This window comes from Dermacentor andersoni, chromosome 8 (assembly GCF_023375885.2).
Source record: "Dermacentor andersoni chromosome 8, qqDerAnde1_hic_scaffold, whole genome shotgun sequence".
Taxonomy (NCBI): domain Eukaryota; kingdom Metazoa; phylum Arthropoda; class Arachnida; order Ixodida; family Ixodidae; genus Dermacentor; species Dermacentor andersoni.
This window is the reverse complement of record NC_092821.1, coordinates 116,269,245-116,286,878: the sequence shown is the minus strand read 5'-3', so window position 1 is coordinate 116,286,878 and position 17,634 is coordinate 116,269,245. Positions and strand designations below refer to the sequence as shown.

Here is a 17,634-nt window from a genome sequence, read left to right as displayed (position 1 = left end):
TTTGATCTATGGCCTGAAATAATTTACAATTCTCGGCATTCCGCAAGTTAAACAGAATAAAATCACCAAATATACATGTATATCTACGTGTCACACACAAAAAAAAGATATGGCGGTTCCGTAACCTGCGTGTGAGTCACCTTGAGTGGCCAAATTTCCTACATAAATTTACAACTTCCGCAAATTTGTATGAATGTTCGCAAAGGTTCTGCGACTATCCTACTTACCTACTAGTGGTGTGTTGCAGAGCAATGTATAACACATCAATTTTGTCCGTTTTAGATGAATTATTAGGCGCAGATTACAGAATTGTTAGTTAGTTAATTCGGGTTTAATGGCGCAAAAGCGACCAAGGCCATGCTGCGCCAGTCACAGGACAGTATAAGATCCAATGTTAAGGTAGTTATAGCTGTGTTACCTTAAAGTCGATGTAGATAATCGGTTTCACCTAAAAACTGGAACAGGTTAGTGAATGACACTAGTGGGTCATCGCCCAATATTAAGGCAGGGTGCAGAGGTATATGTAAGTGACACAAATTTTTGAAATGTTTCCGTCTCTGTGTTTCAGTGTGTGGGCATGATATAATGATGTGGGTTACTGTGAGTGTTTCGTGACATTTCTCGCATGTTGGTGGACTTTCGTTTCGAAGTAAAAAATTGTGTGTTAGATGCGTGTGTCCAATTCGAAGTCGACATAACATTACCTCATAGAACCGTTCTTGGTGAGTACATGATTTCCACTCGTGAAGCAGGGGTTTAGTTATATGTAACTTGTTATTTACGCACGAGTTCCATTCTTGTTGCCATTTTGGTGCTAGGGCCTTACGAACCACTCTGATGCTGTCTTTGTATGGAAGTGTTATGTGTGTGATGCTTTTGTGCGCTGCCATGGATGCGCTTCTATCTGCAGCTTCATTCCCTGCTATCCCAACATGGCTTGTGACCCAGCAGAATCGTATGGTTCCTTCGTATTTCTTGTTAAACACTATGTTTAAGATATCGCCAAGCAGGGGTTCAGACGCGGAGTTTAAGTTAAGGGCTCTTAGGGCACTTAACGCGTCGGTATAAATAATAGCATTCTTCTGCCTGTCGGAAGTGATTTTCTTAACTGCCATCCAAATCGCATAAACTTCGGCGGTAAAGACTGAAGAAAAATTATTTATGCGAATGCTATTTTCCCAATTTTTTGTTACGATCCCGACACCTACGTATTCTTGTGTTTTAGAGCCGTCAGTGTAAAATTCTGTGTAATTTTTATATTTTTCTTGGATAGCTAGGAACTCTTGTATTATGTGCTCTTGTGGAATGTCTTTTTTCTTTATATGTGTTAACGTCCAGTCACACAGCTGTGTAAAATTGCACCATGGGGGCAATCTTGGTGGCCTTTCGGCAACCTGCAGGGCTTCAGGAGGGATATCATAAGTCTGACAGTATTGTTCGTGTCTTAAGATGAGTGGCCGAATCATGTTTGGTTTATTTGTGTAGTGTATTCGTGATTGGCACTGTGTTACGATGTTGTAGCATATATGTTGTGGCGATGACCGAATTCTTAGTACATACCAAAGTGTAAGTTGTGCTCTGCGGTGCTGTAATGAAGGCTCATTAGCGTCAACGTATAAACTTTGTACAGGCGATGTCCTGTAGGCACCGCTCGCCAGTCGTAGGCCAAGATTGTGAACTGGATCAAGTCGCTTAATGTAGGACTGCCTAGCTGCACCATAAACTACACTACCGTAGTCGAGGATGCTACGTACAAGGGATCGGTGTATACGTAGCAGACATGTACGGTCAGATCCCCAGTGCTTATGTGATAAAACCTTGAGGATATTTAGTGCTTTATTTGCTTTAATTTTGGTTGCGTTAATGTGGGCCAGGAAGTTCAGTTTAGTGTCAAACGTTACGCCTAGAAATTTATGGTGTTCTTTGACCGGTAGCGTTATACCATGCAATGCGAGACCTGGAGTACAGTGTAACCCTCGCTTCTGGGAAAAGAGAACTGTAACAGTTTTGTGTGTTGAGAACCGGAAACCATTTTTGTTAGCCCATTGTGTAAGATTATTTATCGTTATTTGTAGTTGTCGTTCACAGGTGGGTAGGCTTGAGGCGCGGCAAGCCATTTGCAAATCGTCGACATATATTGAGTGCATAACAGATGATGGGATGATCTTATTCACAGAGTTCATTTTGACTATGAAGAGCGTTGTGCTCAGAATGCAACCTTGTGGAACGCCATTTTCTTGTGTGAATGTGCGCGAGAGTATTGTGCCGAGACGTACTTGAAATGTTCGGTTTGACATGAAATCGCATAGACAATTCAGCATTCTTCCGCGAATTCCCATGTCAGCCAGGTCTCTCAAAATTCCGTATCGCCATGTGGTATCATATGCCTTTTCAAAATCAAAGAAAACCGCGAGGCAGTATTGCTTGTGAAGAAACGCGTCACGTATTTCATGCTCTAGTCGCACGAGATGGTCAGTGGTGGAACAGCCTTTTTTGTATCCGCACTGGTGTTTTTCTATTAGGTTTCTTGTTTCTAGGATGAATGTGAGTCTTATGTTTATAATGCTCTCATAAGATTTGGCTAGACAGCTTGTTAGTGCAATGGGTCTGTAGCTGCTAGAGGATGTAGCGGGTTTACCAGGTTTTAGAAAAGGTACTACTACCGCTTTTTTCCAATCTGTGGGCATTACCCCAGACTCCCTTATATTATTGAAAAATTTAAGGAGTGCCCCTACTGACGCTTGGGATAGGTGTGCCAGCATTGTGTAGTGCACACGGTCAAGACCTGTTGCCGTTTTTTTACCCGCAGAGAGAACTCTGTTCAATTCATGTATTGTGAGGGGTTTATTGTACATTTCAGCTGAAGCCCCAGTGGTAGGCAGCCTCTCTTTCTCAGCCGATTCTTTATATTTTAAAAATGTATTTGAATAGTTTGCTGAGCTGGATATGTTATGAAAGTGTTCACCTAATAAGTTGGCCTGGTCCTGTAGTGTTGTTTGTGTGCCTGGACATGTAAGTAGTGGTATAGTGTATGATGAGTACTCTCCTCTAAATTTCCTCACCTGGTCCCACATTCGTTTTGATGTCACTGTACTATTGATTGAAGATATGTATTTTTGCCATGATAATTTTTCTGCATTTCGTCGAATATATCGTGCTTTGGCTTTGGCCTGTTTGAAATTTAGAAGATTGGTATAAGTGGGGTACCTTCGTAGGATTCCCCAGGCCTTATTTTGTTCTTTTTTGGCTTTAGTACATTCATTTGTCCACCAAGGATTTAGCTTTTTGCGGACAATACCGGAAGACTGCGGTATCGCCTTTTCTGCCGCTGTGATTATAATTTCAGTGATTTTTTTATTAAGATCATCAATACTGAGCTCTGGCGAAAAGACATTTTCCAGTTTCGCGTTCTGCATAAAAACCTGCCAGTCAGCGAGCTGTAATTTCCATCGGCGTGGTCTAGTTAGTAGGGTTTGTGGTGATGATAGGTGTTTGATGAGTGCGGGTAAGTGGTCGCTACTATATGACGTGTCGAGAGCTTCCCATTTAAAATCAGTAAAAAGAGAGGGTGAACAAAAAGCTAAATCTAAACAACTAAATGTGCGAGAAGTCGGTGAGAAGTACGTTGGCGCACCTGAGTTTAAAAGACAAATATTATTTGACAGGATAAAATCTTCAACGAGTTGCCCCCTTTGGTCAGTTTTGACACTGCCCCAAAGAGTACAATGAGCGTTAAAATCTCCTACCAAGACAAATGGCTCCGGTAACTGTTCTGTTAGATTTTCTAAGTCTTTGATAGTAAAATGTGTGTGGGGTGGGATATATAGTGAGCAAATGGTGATTGTTTTGTAGGATAGAATGGTGACAGCTACGGCCTCTAAAGATGTATTTAATGGGACATTTCGGGTGGGAGTGCCGCCCTGCACGACTATAGCCACTCCACCTGACAACCGGTTGGAACATTCGCGGTCCTTTCGGACAACGGTGAAACCTCTAAGGAATTGACTGTGTTTAGGGCCTAAGTTTGTTTCCTGTAGGCAAAATGCGATTGGCGAAAAGTTATTTATTATGTCCTTAATGTCACCTAAATTGCGAATCAGTCCTCTACAATTCCAATGCACTATAGAAGCCATAGTGGCAGAATTGAGAATGGTAATTTACATATATGTACTAAGTAACTGTAGGTGACATTTGTTAGTCGGAATGTGCTATTGGAAGAACGGTAACCGTTCAGGTTACCGGTCCCTTTGTTCGCGTAGTTATTGTGAGCTTGTCTTTCTTAGTGCACTCCAGAGAGCGCTGATGTTTTGGCGTCGATGACGCCGGAGTTTTGGTGTCGACATCCATAACCTTCTCCGAGGCGCTGGATGATCGAGAACCAGGCGCTGAGACGCGCGTCTCAGGCCTGGGAGTTCGATTTAGCCTGGGGCCCTGTGGAACCGGGGTCTGCAGGCCAGTCTGTGATGATGATGATGATGGAGCAGGACTGGCTGCTGCCACCAAGGGGACGGATGGAGTTACTACTGGGCCACTGACTGCGGTCCCTGTAGACTCCTGAGACCACTGCGGTGCTGTCCCCTGTCGCACCGCACTGGCGTAGGTTGTTTGAGGTAAGTGTGCTAGTTTCTTTCTTGCTTTATAAAAGGAAATCTTCTCTTTCACTGTAAGTGCAATTATCTCTTTCTCTTTCTTCCAGCAGGGGCAAGATCGTGAATATGCTGGATGATCTCCTTTGCAGTTTGTACAGTGTGGAGCAGCATTACAGTTTTCCGACTGATGGTCATTGGCACTACACTTTGCACATGTCGATTTACCTCTGCATGATTGCGATGCATGTCCGAATCTCTGGCACTTGAAACACCGCCTCGGGTTTGGGATATACGGTCTTACGTTGATCTTTAGATAGCCTGCATCAAGTGTAGTAGGTACAATACTGGTACCAAAGGTAAGTATAACGTGTTTGGTCGGGATTTGTTCATCATTTCTTCGGAGAGTTATTCTTTGAACTTTGATTACATTTTGTTCTTGGAAACCTTCTAGGAGTTCTTCATCGCTTAGGTTTAAGAAATCTTCTTCTGATATTACACCTCTGCTTGTGTTGAGAGAACGGTGTGCTGAGATTGTGATTTTGATGTTACCGACACTGGTTAGATCAGCGAGCTTTGCAACTTGGTCTTTGGTTTTGAGTTCAAGGAGGAGGTCCCCACTTGACATCTTTGAAGCTTTGTATTGCTTTCCGATTTTTTCAACTAGGCATTTTGCTATTAGGAATGGCGATAGTTTTCTCATTGGCAGAGATCCTTCACTGTGGATCACATGGTAGCGTGGGAACGTTTCTGCGCTGGTTTTCAAAGTGAAATCAAAAATTGCTTCGGTGCGCCCTCTTTTGATAGGACGATCTGCAAGGAGTGGGAATGCATTTGCCATGTATTCTTGGAATATTCAGCGGCGATGGTAGCCACCCACCACCGAGCCCAACAAGGGGACGCTACGAGGTTAGGAACATACCTGTATGCGTCAGCTATACAACGCCGCTATAACCTAATATATGTACCCAAGGTTGGGTAGATACACACGGTTAACCCTTGCTGCCTGGAAAATGAGAAGTAAACTGAAGTGAGTAGAAGACAGGAAAGATTCAAAGTGAGAGAGAAAGACGAAGAGTGGAGAGGGGGACAGGAAGAGGCAACTGCCGATTTCCCCCGGGTGGGTCAGTCCGGGGGTGCCGTCTATGTGAAGCAGAGGCCAAAGAGGTGTGTTGCCTCCGCCGGGGGGCCTTAAAGGTCCAAACACCCAGTATCGGCTCAACCTCCAGGATCCCCGTTTCCCCAGACACGGCTAAGACGCGCACGGCTACACGCGGGAGGGTCCCACCCTCGTGTGCTCGGGTACGTGGTGTCGCAACACACCAAACGCCTGCTGACGCAGACGCCCCTGCGGGGGATTACAGAATTGTGTTGTCGTTTTTTTTTCATTGGCGAGCGACAGAGTTGCAAACGAACGTTTTGTTTAATTGCACTTATTGAATTTTTATCAATTTTTTTCTTGAAGAACTGACGGCTTAAACAAAAGAATTGTGCTAGGTGCAGTCATTGGACATCTTTGTTTAAGTGAAACAAACCTCATCAAATTTGTTGCAGTGGTTGTAGAGAAAAACAGATTTCTTCCTTCCCATTCATTTATACAGCAGCCCCAGGGCTGAACCTTCTTCGTAAGCGATAGCTTCTCTGTAGACATGCTGAGATATATTGCTGCTGCGGACCCGTATTCGTTAGCTGTATGGCTGTTGCTATGCTCGGTGTGTCGGGTGCGGGCATTGTGGAGCTGCCTTGCCTGCAGGAGCGGCCGACGTTACGAACTACATTCAAACCATTACGACGACACACATGTAGCGCAATGGTGTCAGGACCGGCCAGCCGAGTCATAACCTTTGATCGCACTGTCTGCGCGATTGGCCCAGCTTTGATTACAGTGTCTCGGCATCGGCCTAGTTCACATGATCATACCGGTGATAATGCCGTCCAAGCAAAGTGGGGGAAAACGCCAGGGAAATCAATGCATTAAAAATTTGGCCTCCGCGTTACCTTTCGGCGACAAACTCTGCGCATCGTCCTGACCAGTCTGGTTAACCTTCCTGTCTTCCTTCTCTGTCTCTCTCTCCCTTGCTATATCTCTCAAAATCAGATGTGTGGCTAATTCGTGCAGGTTCGACCAGACAAATGCCAGGAAGCCAATGACGGCAATCCACCCTTCACAGTAGAAGCCATCACCCGCACGTACTTCTACAGGCACAAGGCTTACGTCATCGTCGGAGAAGTGAACAGCTTCGCTCTGGAGTTTGTGGACTGGATGGTCAGTCGAGGCTGCCGGAATCTTCTTCTCACCGCAAGTCACCGAACGTTTACGGGGTACCAACGTCTCTGCCTGCATCGGTGGCAGACAGCCGGCGCCTCGGTAGTCGTCAGCGAAGCCGACGTGTCGATTCCGCGCGGTGCTTTGCAGATTATCAAGGAAGCCGAAGCAATGGGTCCTATTGGCGGCATCTTCAACATTTCTGTGGTGAGCCACAATCATTTTTGGCAACCCACGCCATCCGCTGCAGGTGGCCATTTTTCCTGCAGTGTCTTCTTTGTGCCCGTAACTCCTTCTGCAATGCAAAGCCGGAAGGCTGCGTTACGCATAACGACGCTTATAAGTGTGTTCAAAAGACCAACGAATCAGCTCATTCCCTTCGAAGTTGTTACAACGCTTGTCTTGGACACAACGAGCAAGTGTTGCCTGAAGTTCTTTGGATGATATAATCCTCGCGTTGATCATTTGCACGAGCCGTCTTGTCCGCGGCCTGGGACGTAAAGATGACCCCTATGTGATTTTGTCCCAATATTCATTGCACTGGAAGTAATCCACTAGTCTGCCCAAAAAGGCTGCCCGGCCGCTTACCTACCGTTGTAGCTAAGTAGCTTAATGCGTCCTCCACGCCGAGCGCCAGGCCGCAGATTCGGTTCTGAGCCTGGTGCCCATATTTTGGTCTGGCGGCATTCCGAAATGTTCGCGCATTTATTGATATTTACGTTTACAGGAAAGAACGCCTGTTAGTCAAAATTAACGAGTAGCCCGCCAATACGACGTGTCTCATAGCAGGCCCGTTCTTTCCGAATTTATGCTTGTGTCTTTTTTTAACCAAAATATTCTGTCAACGCCTGCTTGGCGAGAGTAGAGTGGATATTGGGTTCCCTTCAATGGCAGCAGAGCTTCTGTCCCTGCGAAAGTCCTTCATGATCACCAGGAACGACAGGTGCCTGTGATTTACTAGAAAGAAAATCGGTAATTAAGAAACACACGTAGGCTCCCAATTGCTATCTCTGCGTAAAATTCCTCACAAACAAACGAAACACAACGCACAACGTAGGCAGACATGGCGCACAGTGTAACGTGAAGGATAATATCGCAAGAAGTAGCGGGTCATACCGAGTCGACGACCATGGGCTAAAAGAGAGCGTCTCGACAACAACGCCGCAACTACTTTAGGAAAGCGAACGTGTAATATACGTTCTGTTACAAAGTAATCTCCCGCATTAAAAAAATACGATGAGTTGGGGAAGATAATAGTGTCGTGCAATTTACTTTCCTCATACCTGCGTCAGGAACGTGTATGGGACGCTGCGAAGAATCATGCATCGCTGTAAAGAATTACATCGGATATGATGCTGCTTTGAAAGGTTACTCGGCGAATGAGGGGCAAAGCATGTGGAACGATTGTTGGAAACGTGCCTTTACAGATTGAGATTCAGAATTATTTCAGTAGATTTCAAGAAATGCTTACTTAGCTCACAAACACTAGCAGGTCTCATGGATTAAGAATTGCACGAACCGCATTCAGGTAGTGTATTCATGACAATACTTAAATGGTTCAAAAAGTGACGCCAAGTGATGAAAGCTCGGCGATGATGGAATCGTTCCTTAAATCACTATAGTGCCCCTAAGCTTAGGGAGGCCTGCTGATTTCAATACTAATCACTTGATTTAGGCGACTTCGTTGTTGCTGCTGCTGCTGCTGTATCATGGACGCTAATCACAGAAAATTCTCGCGATAATTCATTGATATTTCACGAGGCGGATTGCTATCTTACCGATCTGTCAAAGCCTTCTTTGTTCGCAAACTCGCCTCAGAAATGCTCATTTTTTGCCAGGCATTGGAGGAGTAATCATGAAAAAACTTTCTTTTCCGTACAGTGCCATGAAGACGGCTGGGTAGCCGATCACGCGACTGAGGTCTACCAAACCGACTACAAGACCAAAGCCGAGGGCATGCGGCATCTGGACGAGAATTCCCGAAAATTGTGCCCGTATCTAGACCACTTTGTCATCTTCTCCTCAGTCTATTCTGGTCGTGGGACTTCGGGGAGGACGTTATCCGGTTACGTCGACTCCACGTTGGAGCGCTTGTGTGAACGCCGCGTGGCGGACGGGTTCCCCGGTAAGTCGACGCCGTCTTACGATGTTTAAGGAGACTCACTTTAGGGGTTGAAGTATGCAAGAAAATTTTTTTCATGTGTCTAGTGTTTGAAGCCGCTTATAGAAAAATTGTCGTCAATGTCATGAATAAATATATGTCTCGTGTCGTCATGCGACGAAAGCAAGGAATTAACTTCCACATAACCGTTGAATACACGCGCATCTTGCTTGAAAAAATGTGTATGTTAATGGTGTGTTTATCCACCCTGACTTATTCCATGCGGTTTTACAGCCGACGTTCTGTATTATAATTCAAAGAGTGGGGGTGCTACAATCAAATCAGCGACTACATTTCGTAATTAGCTTCTAGGATGCTATTTCATGTCACAGACAGCAAATAAATTCATAATAGGGTTGTGCCCGATAGATAAAATCCCACTTTTCTTACGATATCCAAAAGCGATTGACTTCTAATATCCTAGATGTGAAGCCACATATAGGTGATACATCCTTTTTACAGTCTAGCAGTGAAAGGTCGCATGCTCTGTGGCTTCTGATTTACTCTTTGAGATAAGTGTATTCATGAAGACAAGCAGTGATTATAACACCCATTGTGAATGAAGCCAGGTTGTGCCACAAAGCAGTGCTTTGAACCCGTTTACTTTTCTATGCCTTGATATTCAACTATGAGATTTGTTGCCCACGTCAGTTGGAATATCAATATACCTAGTTTACAAGTTTCTTGTTTGCTTCAGAACAAGTACCGAACAATTTACTATAATTCATGATATATTCGAGTCTTCTCATCAAATAATAGCCTAATTGCTCAAACTACCAGAATACGCCGTGGATTGCTTCGGTCAAGATTTAGCAGCCTTCTTATACTTGAGGCCAGCGAACAATATGCTCAATGTCTGTGTCAATGAAGTGTTCAGTGTCAATGAAGCTCCACAAAATTTAATTAGGCTAAAAACGCAACACGACATTCATATCCAATTTCATATCATATCATATTTCAAATGACTGTAGTGCTAAGTGACGTACTGTGCTCCCATCACTAGTTGATTATTTCTGGAACATCTGACCATACTTTTTGCTACTGTGGCTTTTCAAGGAATTCATAAAGGAATAACCCATCCAGAAGAAGCTAAATTCTTGACACTCCTTCGCGTGAGTCCATAGTAAGACAGCAACAGCCTTGTATTTTCCCTTTGATCTAGAGCAGAGAGTCGCTCCAAGTCTGTCGTTTACGTCCCAACGCACAATCAAAGTATGACTCATCGTTTGACTCGCGAGACGTCTTCTACATCGGCAGAATTGTTTCGTATCCCTCAAGCTACAAAATACATATCCGATAACAAATCAGGTAACAGTTTGGGCAATATATTTTGCCTCGAAAGCGGCACTGAAGCCATTGAGTGAATATTGCCTTTATGCTGACTCCTGCTAGCTGTCGTATGCCGTCTCTTGCAAACTGACTCGTTTCATTTCTCAACCATCAAGTTCACTTTCAGTGGATTCATAGTTACAGTGGTATAACTCCCAAATGGGTAGTTTACCGACTGGCACCTGATGCTCACTTCTCGACTGTGATTAGTCTGATGATTCAATTAATCTCGCTGAATTTGACGCCAAAAACGTTCTATGGACACTATAGATCTGAAGATATTGAGATTGTCTGAAGAATTAGTTAACTAGAAAATTCAGCCGTCATTGCTGTATCGAGTAGGCCCTACTCATCACTTTTCTCTAAACGTCAAAGTAGACCGTATCTTAAATGCCCTTCTGCTCCTTTTGTGACTGGACGTGCCTTACACACCTCACTTTTTGTGCTGCGTGGAAAAGAATACGACCTCCAATTGCACCTACCATGACATACCAGAAGCTTCTGTGGACCACTTTTTCATCAAGTCTACAAAGTACCATCAACAGTCATTTCATTTTCGGAATAAGTGAAGTCACACGGACCGACGTAACTTTTGCATTACAAAGTCCCGGCTCATTCCCCGCTAAACATACTGACACGCCTACAAGATTTCTTTATAGACCGATTTCAATGTAATTTGGCTTGTTTTGTGGATTATTATTAACTCTGCGCGTATTAGGTATTTGATGTCGTGACTACCTGAAAATACCATTTGTGTGTGATGGGCAAATTAGCCTATTTATTACACGGTGAACATAAACACTTTTACCTAACGCTGATGCATAAGAATCGCTTCTTTTGCCTTGTTGTTGTTTTGTCTTGTGCACATTTGTTTCATTTTTGTAGACTTAGTATGTTTCTCAATGCGTTATGCGTGTGCATGTTTATCAATGAAAGGGTAGCCACAATTTCGCAACTACGTAACGAATGGGATAACCGGTACTAATCTAGCCTGTCTTACCACCTGTGTGCAGTCATTAAACAACAAAACCTGAAACCATGTTTCCGTGTTTGCTGTACGCCAGTCCGCCTTTTGAAGTTGCACGACCGCGTGACTTGTTCAGGGAAAGTGGGATAAGGGAGTGGTCTAACGAGTCAAATAGGCTTTTCTGTCTTAGCGAAATAGAAAAGGCTACCAAGTTTGTCTACACGTTAGGCTGAACTCCTTTGCGGCGGGAAATTTTCATGCTTTCGTACGTTCGATCTATCTTATTGTGCGAGCGAAAAAAAGCCCTGCCATATATATGCGACGTCGAGCTCAATGTAAGCAATTTCTCTTACTTATAGCTAGTCTTTATAAATTGCTGGTACTGATATGATTGCTGATATAAATAACTGATACGCGCCAAGGGACTCTGCTACATTCGAACTTTGCTGAAATTGGAGTGCCCATCAGACCCAAACGAGGCATCTGGTCGCGCTTATGAAGCTTCGCCTTGAATACTAGACACACACCCTGGTGTGCGACGTCCAGTTTGGTTGTGTGTGTCTTTCTAAAAAAAAAATCAGGAAAAGAAATGCTGAATTTTGAGAATTTTGAAATATTGCCACGTCGTTGTATGATTCTGGAATATTTTGATGCGTAAAGACGCATTTTCTCATTCAACCATAATACAGAAACGCAGTCATCACGACTGAGCGTAACTGCTAAAGCACAAGAGCGACTCGGGCAGCGTATGATGTGACGCGTGAAAAGAGCAAGGCTTATTCTCCCCCTCTTTCTGTCTACTCAATTGTCCTTTTTAGGGGTGGTCATCCAATGGGGCGCCATCGATGAGGCTGGCCTCGCCCGCGAAGCCCCGACCCAGGAAGCGGAATTCGAGGCAACACAGCCCCAGTATATTAAGTCCGCCTTGGCGGTCGTGGAGAAGTTCCTCAACCAAAACCACCCCGTATTCTCCAGCTTGGTCAAGGCTGAAGTCACTTCAAGTTCAGAGAAGAAACCAGAAAAGAACCCGCTGGTTGACTCGGTGGCGCGAATTCTCGGTGAGAGGCTTGAACCATTATGCTTTGTTCGAATGCAATATAGAAGAAAAAAATTGGTGTCCCTGCACATGGCATGTTTGCGCTCATTACGATGATCCTGGCCAGTCATCGCTAAACGTCTCCGTTAGCTAACTTCGAAGTTGAGATGGGCCAACGTAACCTAGTTTAATAAAAAATGAGGGACAGCCATTCAGACTAAAATGGTCGCACTAAAGAAGACACTAAGCGGGTCACAAAGAAATATTTGCAGCTGAAGAAAATGTTGTCCTGATCCAGGCACTGAACTCCTCACCAATATCTCCGTGGTGCTTACTCGACCATCCAAACTAACCAGGAGCCTTGTGCATGTTAACACGACGTTAAAACAATGTATTACTCGTTGCTCACTGAATATAAAGAATTGTGTTTGTGGCCGAAGTGTCGCATAAGCCTTGCGCATTTCCCCAGAATTAATTGTCATAACTCAGTTTTTTTTTGCACTCGGTACAATCATTGAATGTTTTGGGTAACCGTTTGTGAAATCAAGAAGGACGTAGAATGACCCATTAGTACATCCCTATGCCAAGAATAGATTTGATACGCACACTCATGATCCCAAGTGTGCGCACCAGGGGCTCTAAGAAAAAAAGAAAGGCTAATTTGCAGCTTCCAGCTGACAATTACCCCGCGATGTTTTGAAGCGCCACGTCTCAACTGCATTAAATCTCTTATTTCATTTTACATGCCAAGACGTCGAAGAAATTCCGAATGTTATTTTTTTTCGCAGAACCCCTGGACCACCTGATTTCGATCGTGGGTGTGTTTGGTTGGGAGCAATCGAAGATAAAAAACCATGCAGGGGGCCGGGAGGGTAATGAGATGCACGTCTAATGTGTTACCCTGGACGCGGGCAAAAGATTAAAGGGCAACTCCGGCGTTTTTTGACCATATTAGGATACTGTCATTTTCAAATGGCATTTACAGTCCTGTCACCGGTAGGGTGGTTCAATTTGCTTAGAAAGTTATAAATAATTTTAAATAACCAATAAACGACATACCGAAACCGAAACGGGTAGCTGCTTCGTGTGACGTCCCGATGAGTCAATGACGTCAACTCCTACACTAACATACTGTAAACACAAAGAACGCGTTCTAAACACGCAGTACACGTGATGCTAACGTCAAAGAAGCGAAGCTGATGATGTCTCCTGACAGCGCAGGGAGATTTTACAGAGTTTCCAAACTAGACAGCGGCGATTTAAGCGATGATCTCAAAGACAGTGGGGTGTAGTCTCTGACGTCGCAACCACCTGTTGGCCAGCAGAAAGTCACGTGTCGGGAACGCAACCCATTCTTTAAATTCATTTTCGGGAAAACTAAATGACTTGCAGCCATATATTTTGGTACAGATAATCAGAGTGCAAAAGAGAACATATATTCAATTTTTTTAATATCAGTGGATCATGAAAAATCGCCGCAGTTGCCCTTTAAAGGGACACTAAAGTGAAAAATGATTTCTTCTGCATCAGTAAATTACTGTTCCACAACACCAAAAACACCACTCTTACAGCAATAAGACGTTTGGTTAGCCAGAAAAAGCGCAAGAACGAAATACGGGTGGCGACGCCTACTTAAGTTCCCGCACCTGGGGGCTGTGACGTCTTGGATTTTGATGGCATCTTCTAGGGCCTACTAATTATATATAGCGGTACAGATTGACTACATTGTGTTCTAAAGGAACCAAATAATAAACATGGCATGTTTCGGGAGCCTTTATTCAGCCAACCCGGCCCAAATGCGAAAACATACTTTGGAATCCCTGACGTCACGCTGACGTACCGGCGCTGGGGTTTTGCCGCGAAATTCAAATACTGATACTTAGACCTTTATTTTCTCATCTAATAATCAAACTATTTTTTTGAAATGACTGCCTGCAGGGTTCTCAAACAATGCTTCATTAGTCTAAACTGATTTATTGTTTCGCTTTAGTCTCCCTTTAAGGAAAAGTAATAGCCACATTTGCACGCCCACGCGAGGGTGCATACAGAGTCGATAAGCGGTCGCGGGGAATTGTTGATTTGAGGACCTCCAGTGACACTCTATTTAGTTTCTGACCTAACGACGCACACTGCCATGAGCCAAGCGTCTTCAGCTCTGAAGATGGTCTGGAAGGGTGAATTCCAAGTGATTCATAAACACCGGGGGGGACACAAGAATCAAGCGTCTGTAGTGGAGCGTAATCGTAGGAACAGAAATGATCGCCCCCGTCGTCTGAGCACACCTGTAAATTAGCGTGTGTCACCAACGACTAGCGGTGAATATTTTACACGGCACCCTGCAGCGTTGCTCCCCGAGCCATTCAGGAAACCTAGCTTCCCCTGCACCATCACTTTCTAGAGCATAACACGCAACCTGTCTTTGCTAGAATATGATTTCAACGACTGACCACTAGATTCAGTGGAAGTGAAACCTCAGGGAAGGAAATCTTGAATGAAACATTTTCCGAGAGAATTTTTATGCCAATTAAAAGATGACTCCTCTCCGTACGACATTTGTTCAACTTCTTTAATTGCACCTCGTCGAATAAACTTCGCTTGTTGCAGGTCATTAATAGGCTGGTTGCACCTGGCGCTTTTCGATGAAGCTTCAAGCAGCCAGACTTCTGGCTACCATAAGCATAATTTCAAACTTTTTCTGCAGAAGTCCGGTACACTACGTTCACCCGCGCATAGCTAACAGTACTAATTGTTGAATGTTCGCGATGGCACTGACATTGACATATATGTCAATGTGTTATACTAGGCGCGAAACAAACAAGCTATTGTTATTTTTTCTGAAAGCATATATATATTAGATAGGGGCTTGTCGGTCACGTTTATGCGGGCAAGCTAGTGTCTAAATCAAAAATGAGATGGAATCTAACAATGGGGTACGACAGAAAAATACGGTAAAGATTAGCAGAATATCACACAGATGACGACATGCGAAAAAGCACGAGAAGTGCCGTATTAACCAATGCCATTCGCATTTTGTTTAAGTCTAGCACCATAATAAAATTTTGGCTTTCCAATATAAATATAGAGAAAACTTCGCAGATTCAAAAGAACATCCGACAGCTGCCGTGCAAAACTGTGGCGCAATAAATTACTAAAGAAGAAATTCGTGTGCGCCGCATTTCAGAAGACGAATCTCTGGTGTTTTTCTATTGGGGTGTAAACATTTCGATGTCTCGCTGCGCTCTTTAACTGTGATTTCACTCATCATTCGCTGTGTCAGTGCGAGGTACGGATAACCGGAAGAGCATAGGGCAAGCCAAGACAATGCTCTAGAACCCAGTGCTGCACTCATAGGTAAATGTTTATACATAAAAAAACTACCCGAAAAACAAAAACAAAAAAAGATATTGCAAGAGATTATCAGCCGCCACAAACACTACTTAACATATGAAACCAGTGGTTGGTCAAGGAAAGGTTGAGGAAGCTCTAGATTGCGGCCAACTCTAATGTCCTGTTTCGAATAAACGTGAAACGCGGAATGCTTTCATTCGACAGCTGGTGAACGTATATTAATGTAATTCAATGCAATAATAGACCAAAGCTGAAGCCTTCGAATTTGAGAAGTTGGATCGGGTACCTTGTAGTTTCTACAAAATTGCATATAATCTGTAAGATAATACAAGTGAAGCACAGAGTACAAATTTGAAACAAGAAAAACAGGTATCAGAATTCTGTAGATTGCCTTTGTTTGACCATCTGAAGCTGATAAAGGTGACATATAAGTGCACTCCTTACGCAAACATTTTGCAATATCTATAAAGACCTTTTAGAACTCCTACTACAAAAATTAACATTACAGTTCACTGGAGTCATCATACATAATTTTTTTCTGCTTTAGGTGTCTTTCTTATTAGGTGTAGCTTAAACAACTGTGATATAGTTTCTTCCCCAAGTTACGTAGTTGTGCGACTGATGCCACATTGTTCCTAATTTCTTTTTGTTTTCCTGCAATATTACTTTTGCAAACAACCCAAAACATTGATGGTCAAATCATAAATTGGCTCCGTACCGATGGTAGATTTTACCTCTCGTTATATGCAACAAACATTATCACATTTTCTACAACAGATTGTGAGTGCAAGGATTTCTCATTTCCCTTGTGTTCATACAGAAGCTCCTGTAGTGAAGCTTGTTCCTAAACCAGACACTCTCTTCCGTGTGCAAGGATGCCAGATAGCGACTTTCCTGCTTTTTATTGCTATAGAAGCTTGCCTCACACACTGCAGCAGTCGTATTTTTATAAATATTTCTCATATATAACTCCGCACTCGACAAGTACTTCAATATGGCAACGAGCACCGACGTACATGCACTCGAGTTCCGCGAATGCACGGTTACTGTAAAGGCGTACTTCAGTTTCATTCGTCGCGATTTTCAACCACATTGTTCGCACGTTGAGTTTCATCATCCCACGTTATTCCCGCAGGCTTTCAAGATTCGTCGAAGCTGAATCATAACACCAATCTCGGCGAGTTGGGCTTAGACTCTGTAATGGGCGTCCAGGCACTAACAGTCATCGAGAAATACACCGGCCTGGCTCTGTCCGTGCATGGAATACGCACGCTGACCCTCAATGGATTGCGAGAGATGAGCAAAGAACCACGTGCAAATTAAACTTCACGTGAATGCGACAACTTCTTATTCTTTCGTCCTTTCTTTCGAGAGTGAGATGAGTTGACTAAAAAGTCTTTTCTGCGCCACCACGGTTAAATTCGTAATATTTTCAAATAAAATGTGTGAAACTGTTGCCTCAGTCCTTTTCTTGGCTTCGCTTTACAGCAATTGCTGTCAAGCGCACAGGTAATTTACTTTTCGTGGCATATTTCGCAGTTAGCATTTTGCTTTGCCTAACATCATAATCGCGTTTTCTTGCCACGAAAAGTTAACTGGAAAGAACACTTTCTCGCTTTCTCTCCAAAACAGGACATCGTCCAGTATGCTCGATGACTCACCTAATCCTGTCATCGCGCCATGTTACAGTTATCGTCGTTGGCGCGGTCACGTCACCGTTGCCTACGACCGTGACGTGTGTAGCGGTTTTATATAGGGCCGCATTTTCCTGCACCACGCGTCGCATGCACTCGCCCACAAACTATTGCGTGGCACGGGAGCGCGTGGCTTCGCTCCGATGAGCGACGGGAGTGAAGAAACGCAATGGGAGCGCATTTAAGCAAATCTGAGCACTGCGGCGCTTATATGACCAGAACCTTATTGATAGAGATTTCAAAGGCT

At 43.8% G+C, this 17,634-nt stretch overlaps 1 protein-coding gene across 1 annotated transcript in view; it reads left to right on the top strand.

Annotated features, from left to right (window-relative positions):
- LOC126529442 (fatty acid synthase-like) overlaps window positions 1–17,149 on the top strand; it is a 28,811-nt gene extending 11,662 nt beyond the window's left edge. The window contains exons 10-13 of the mRNA XM_072284118.1: window positions 6,706–7,059; window positions 8,734–8,977; window positions 12,128–12,367; window positions 16,829–17,149. Of these exons, the coding sequence (XP_072140219.1) occupies window positions 6,706–7,059; window positions 8,734–8,977; window positions 12,128–12,367; window positions 16,829–17,016 (1,026 nt within the window). The 3' untranslated portion in view covers window positions 17,017–17,149. The remainder of the gene's footprint in view (window positions 1–6,705; window positions 7,060–8,733; window positions 8,978–12,127; window positions 12,368–16,828) is intronic.
- Window positions 17,150–17,634: the final 485 nt, after the last annotated feature.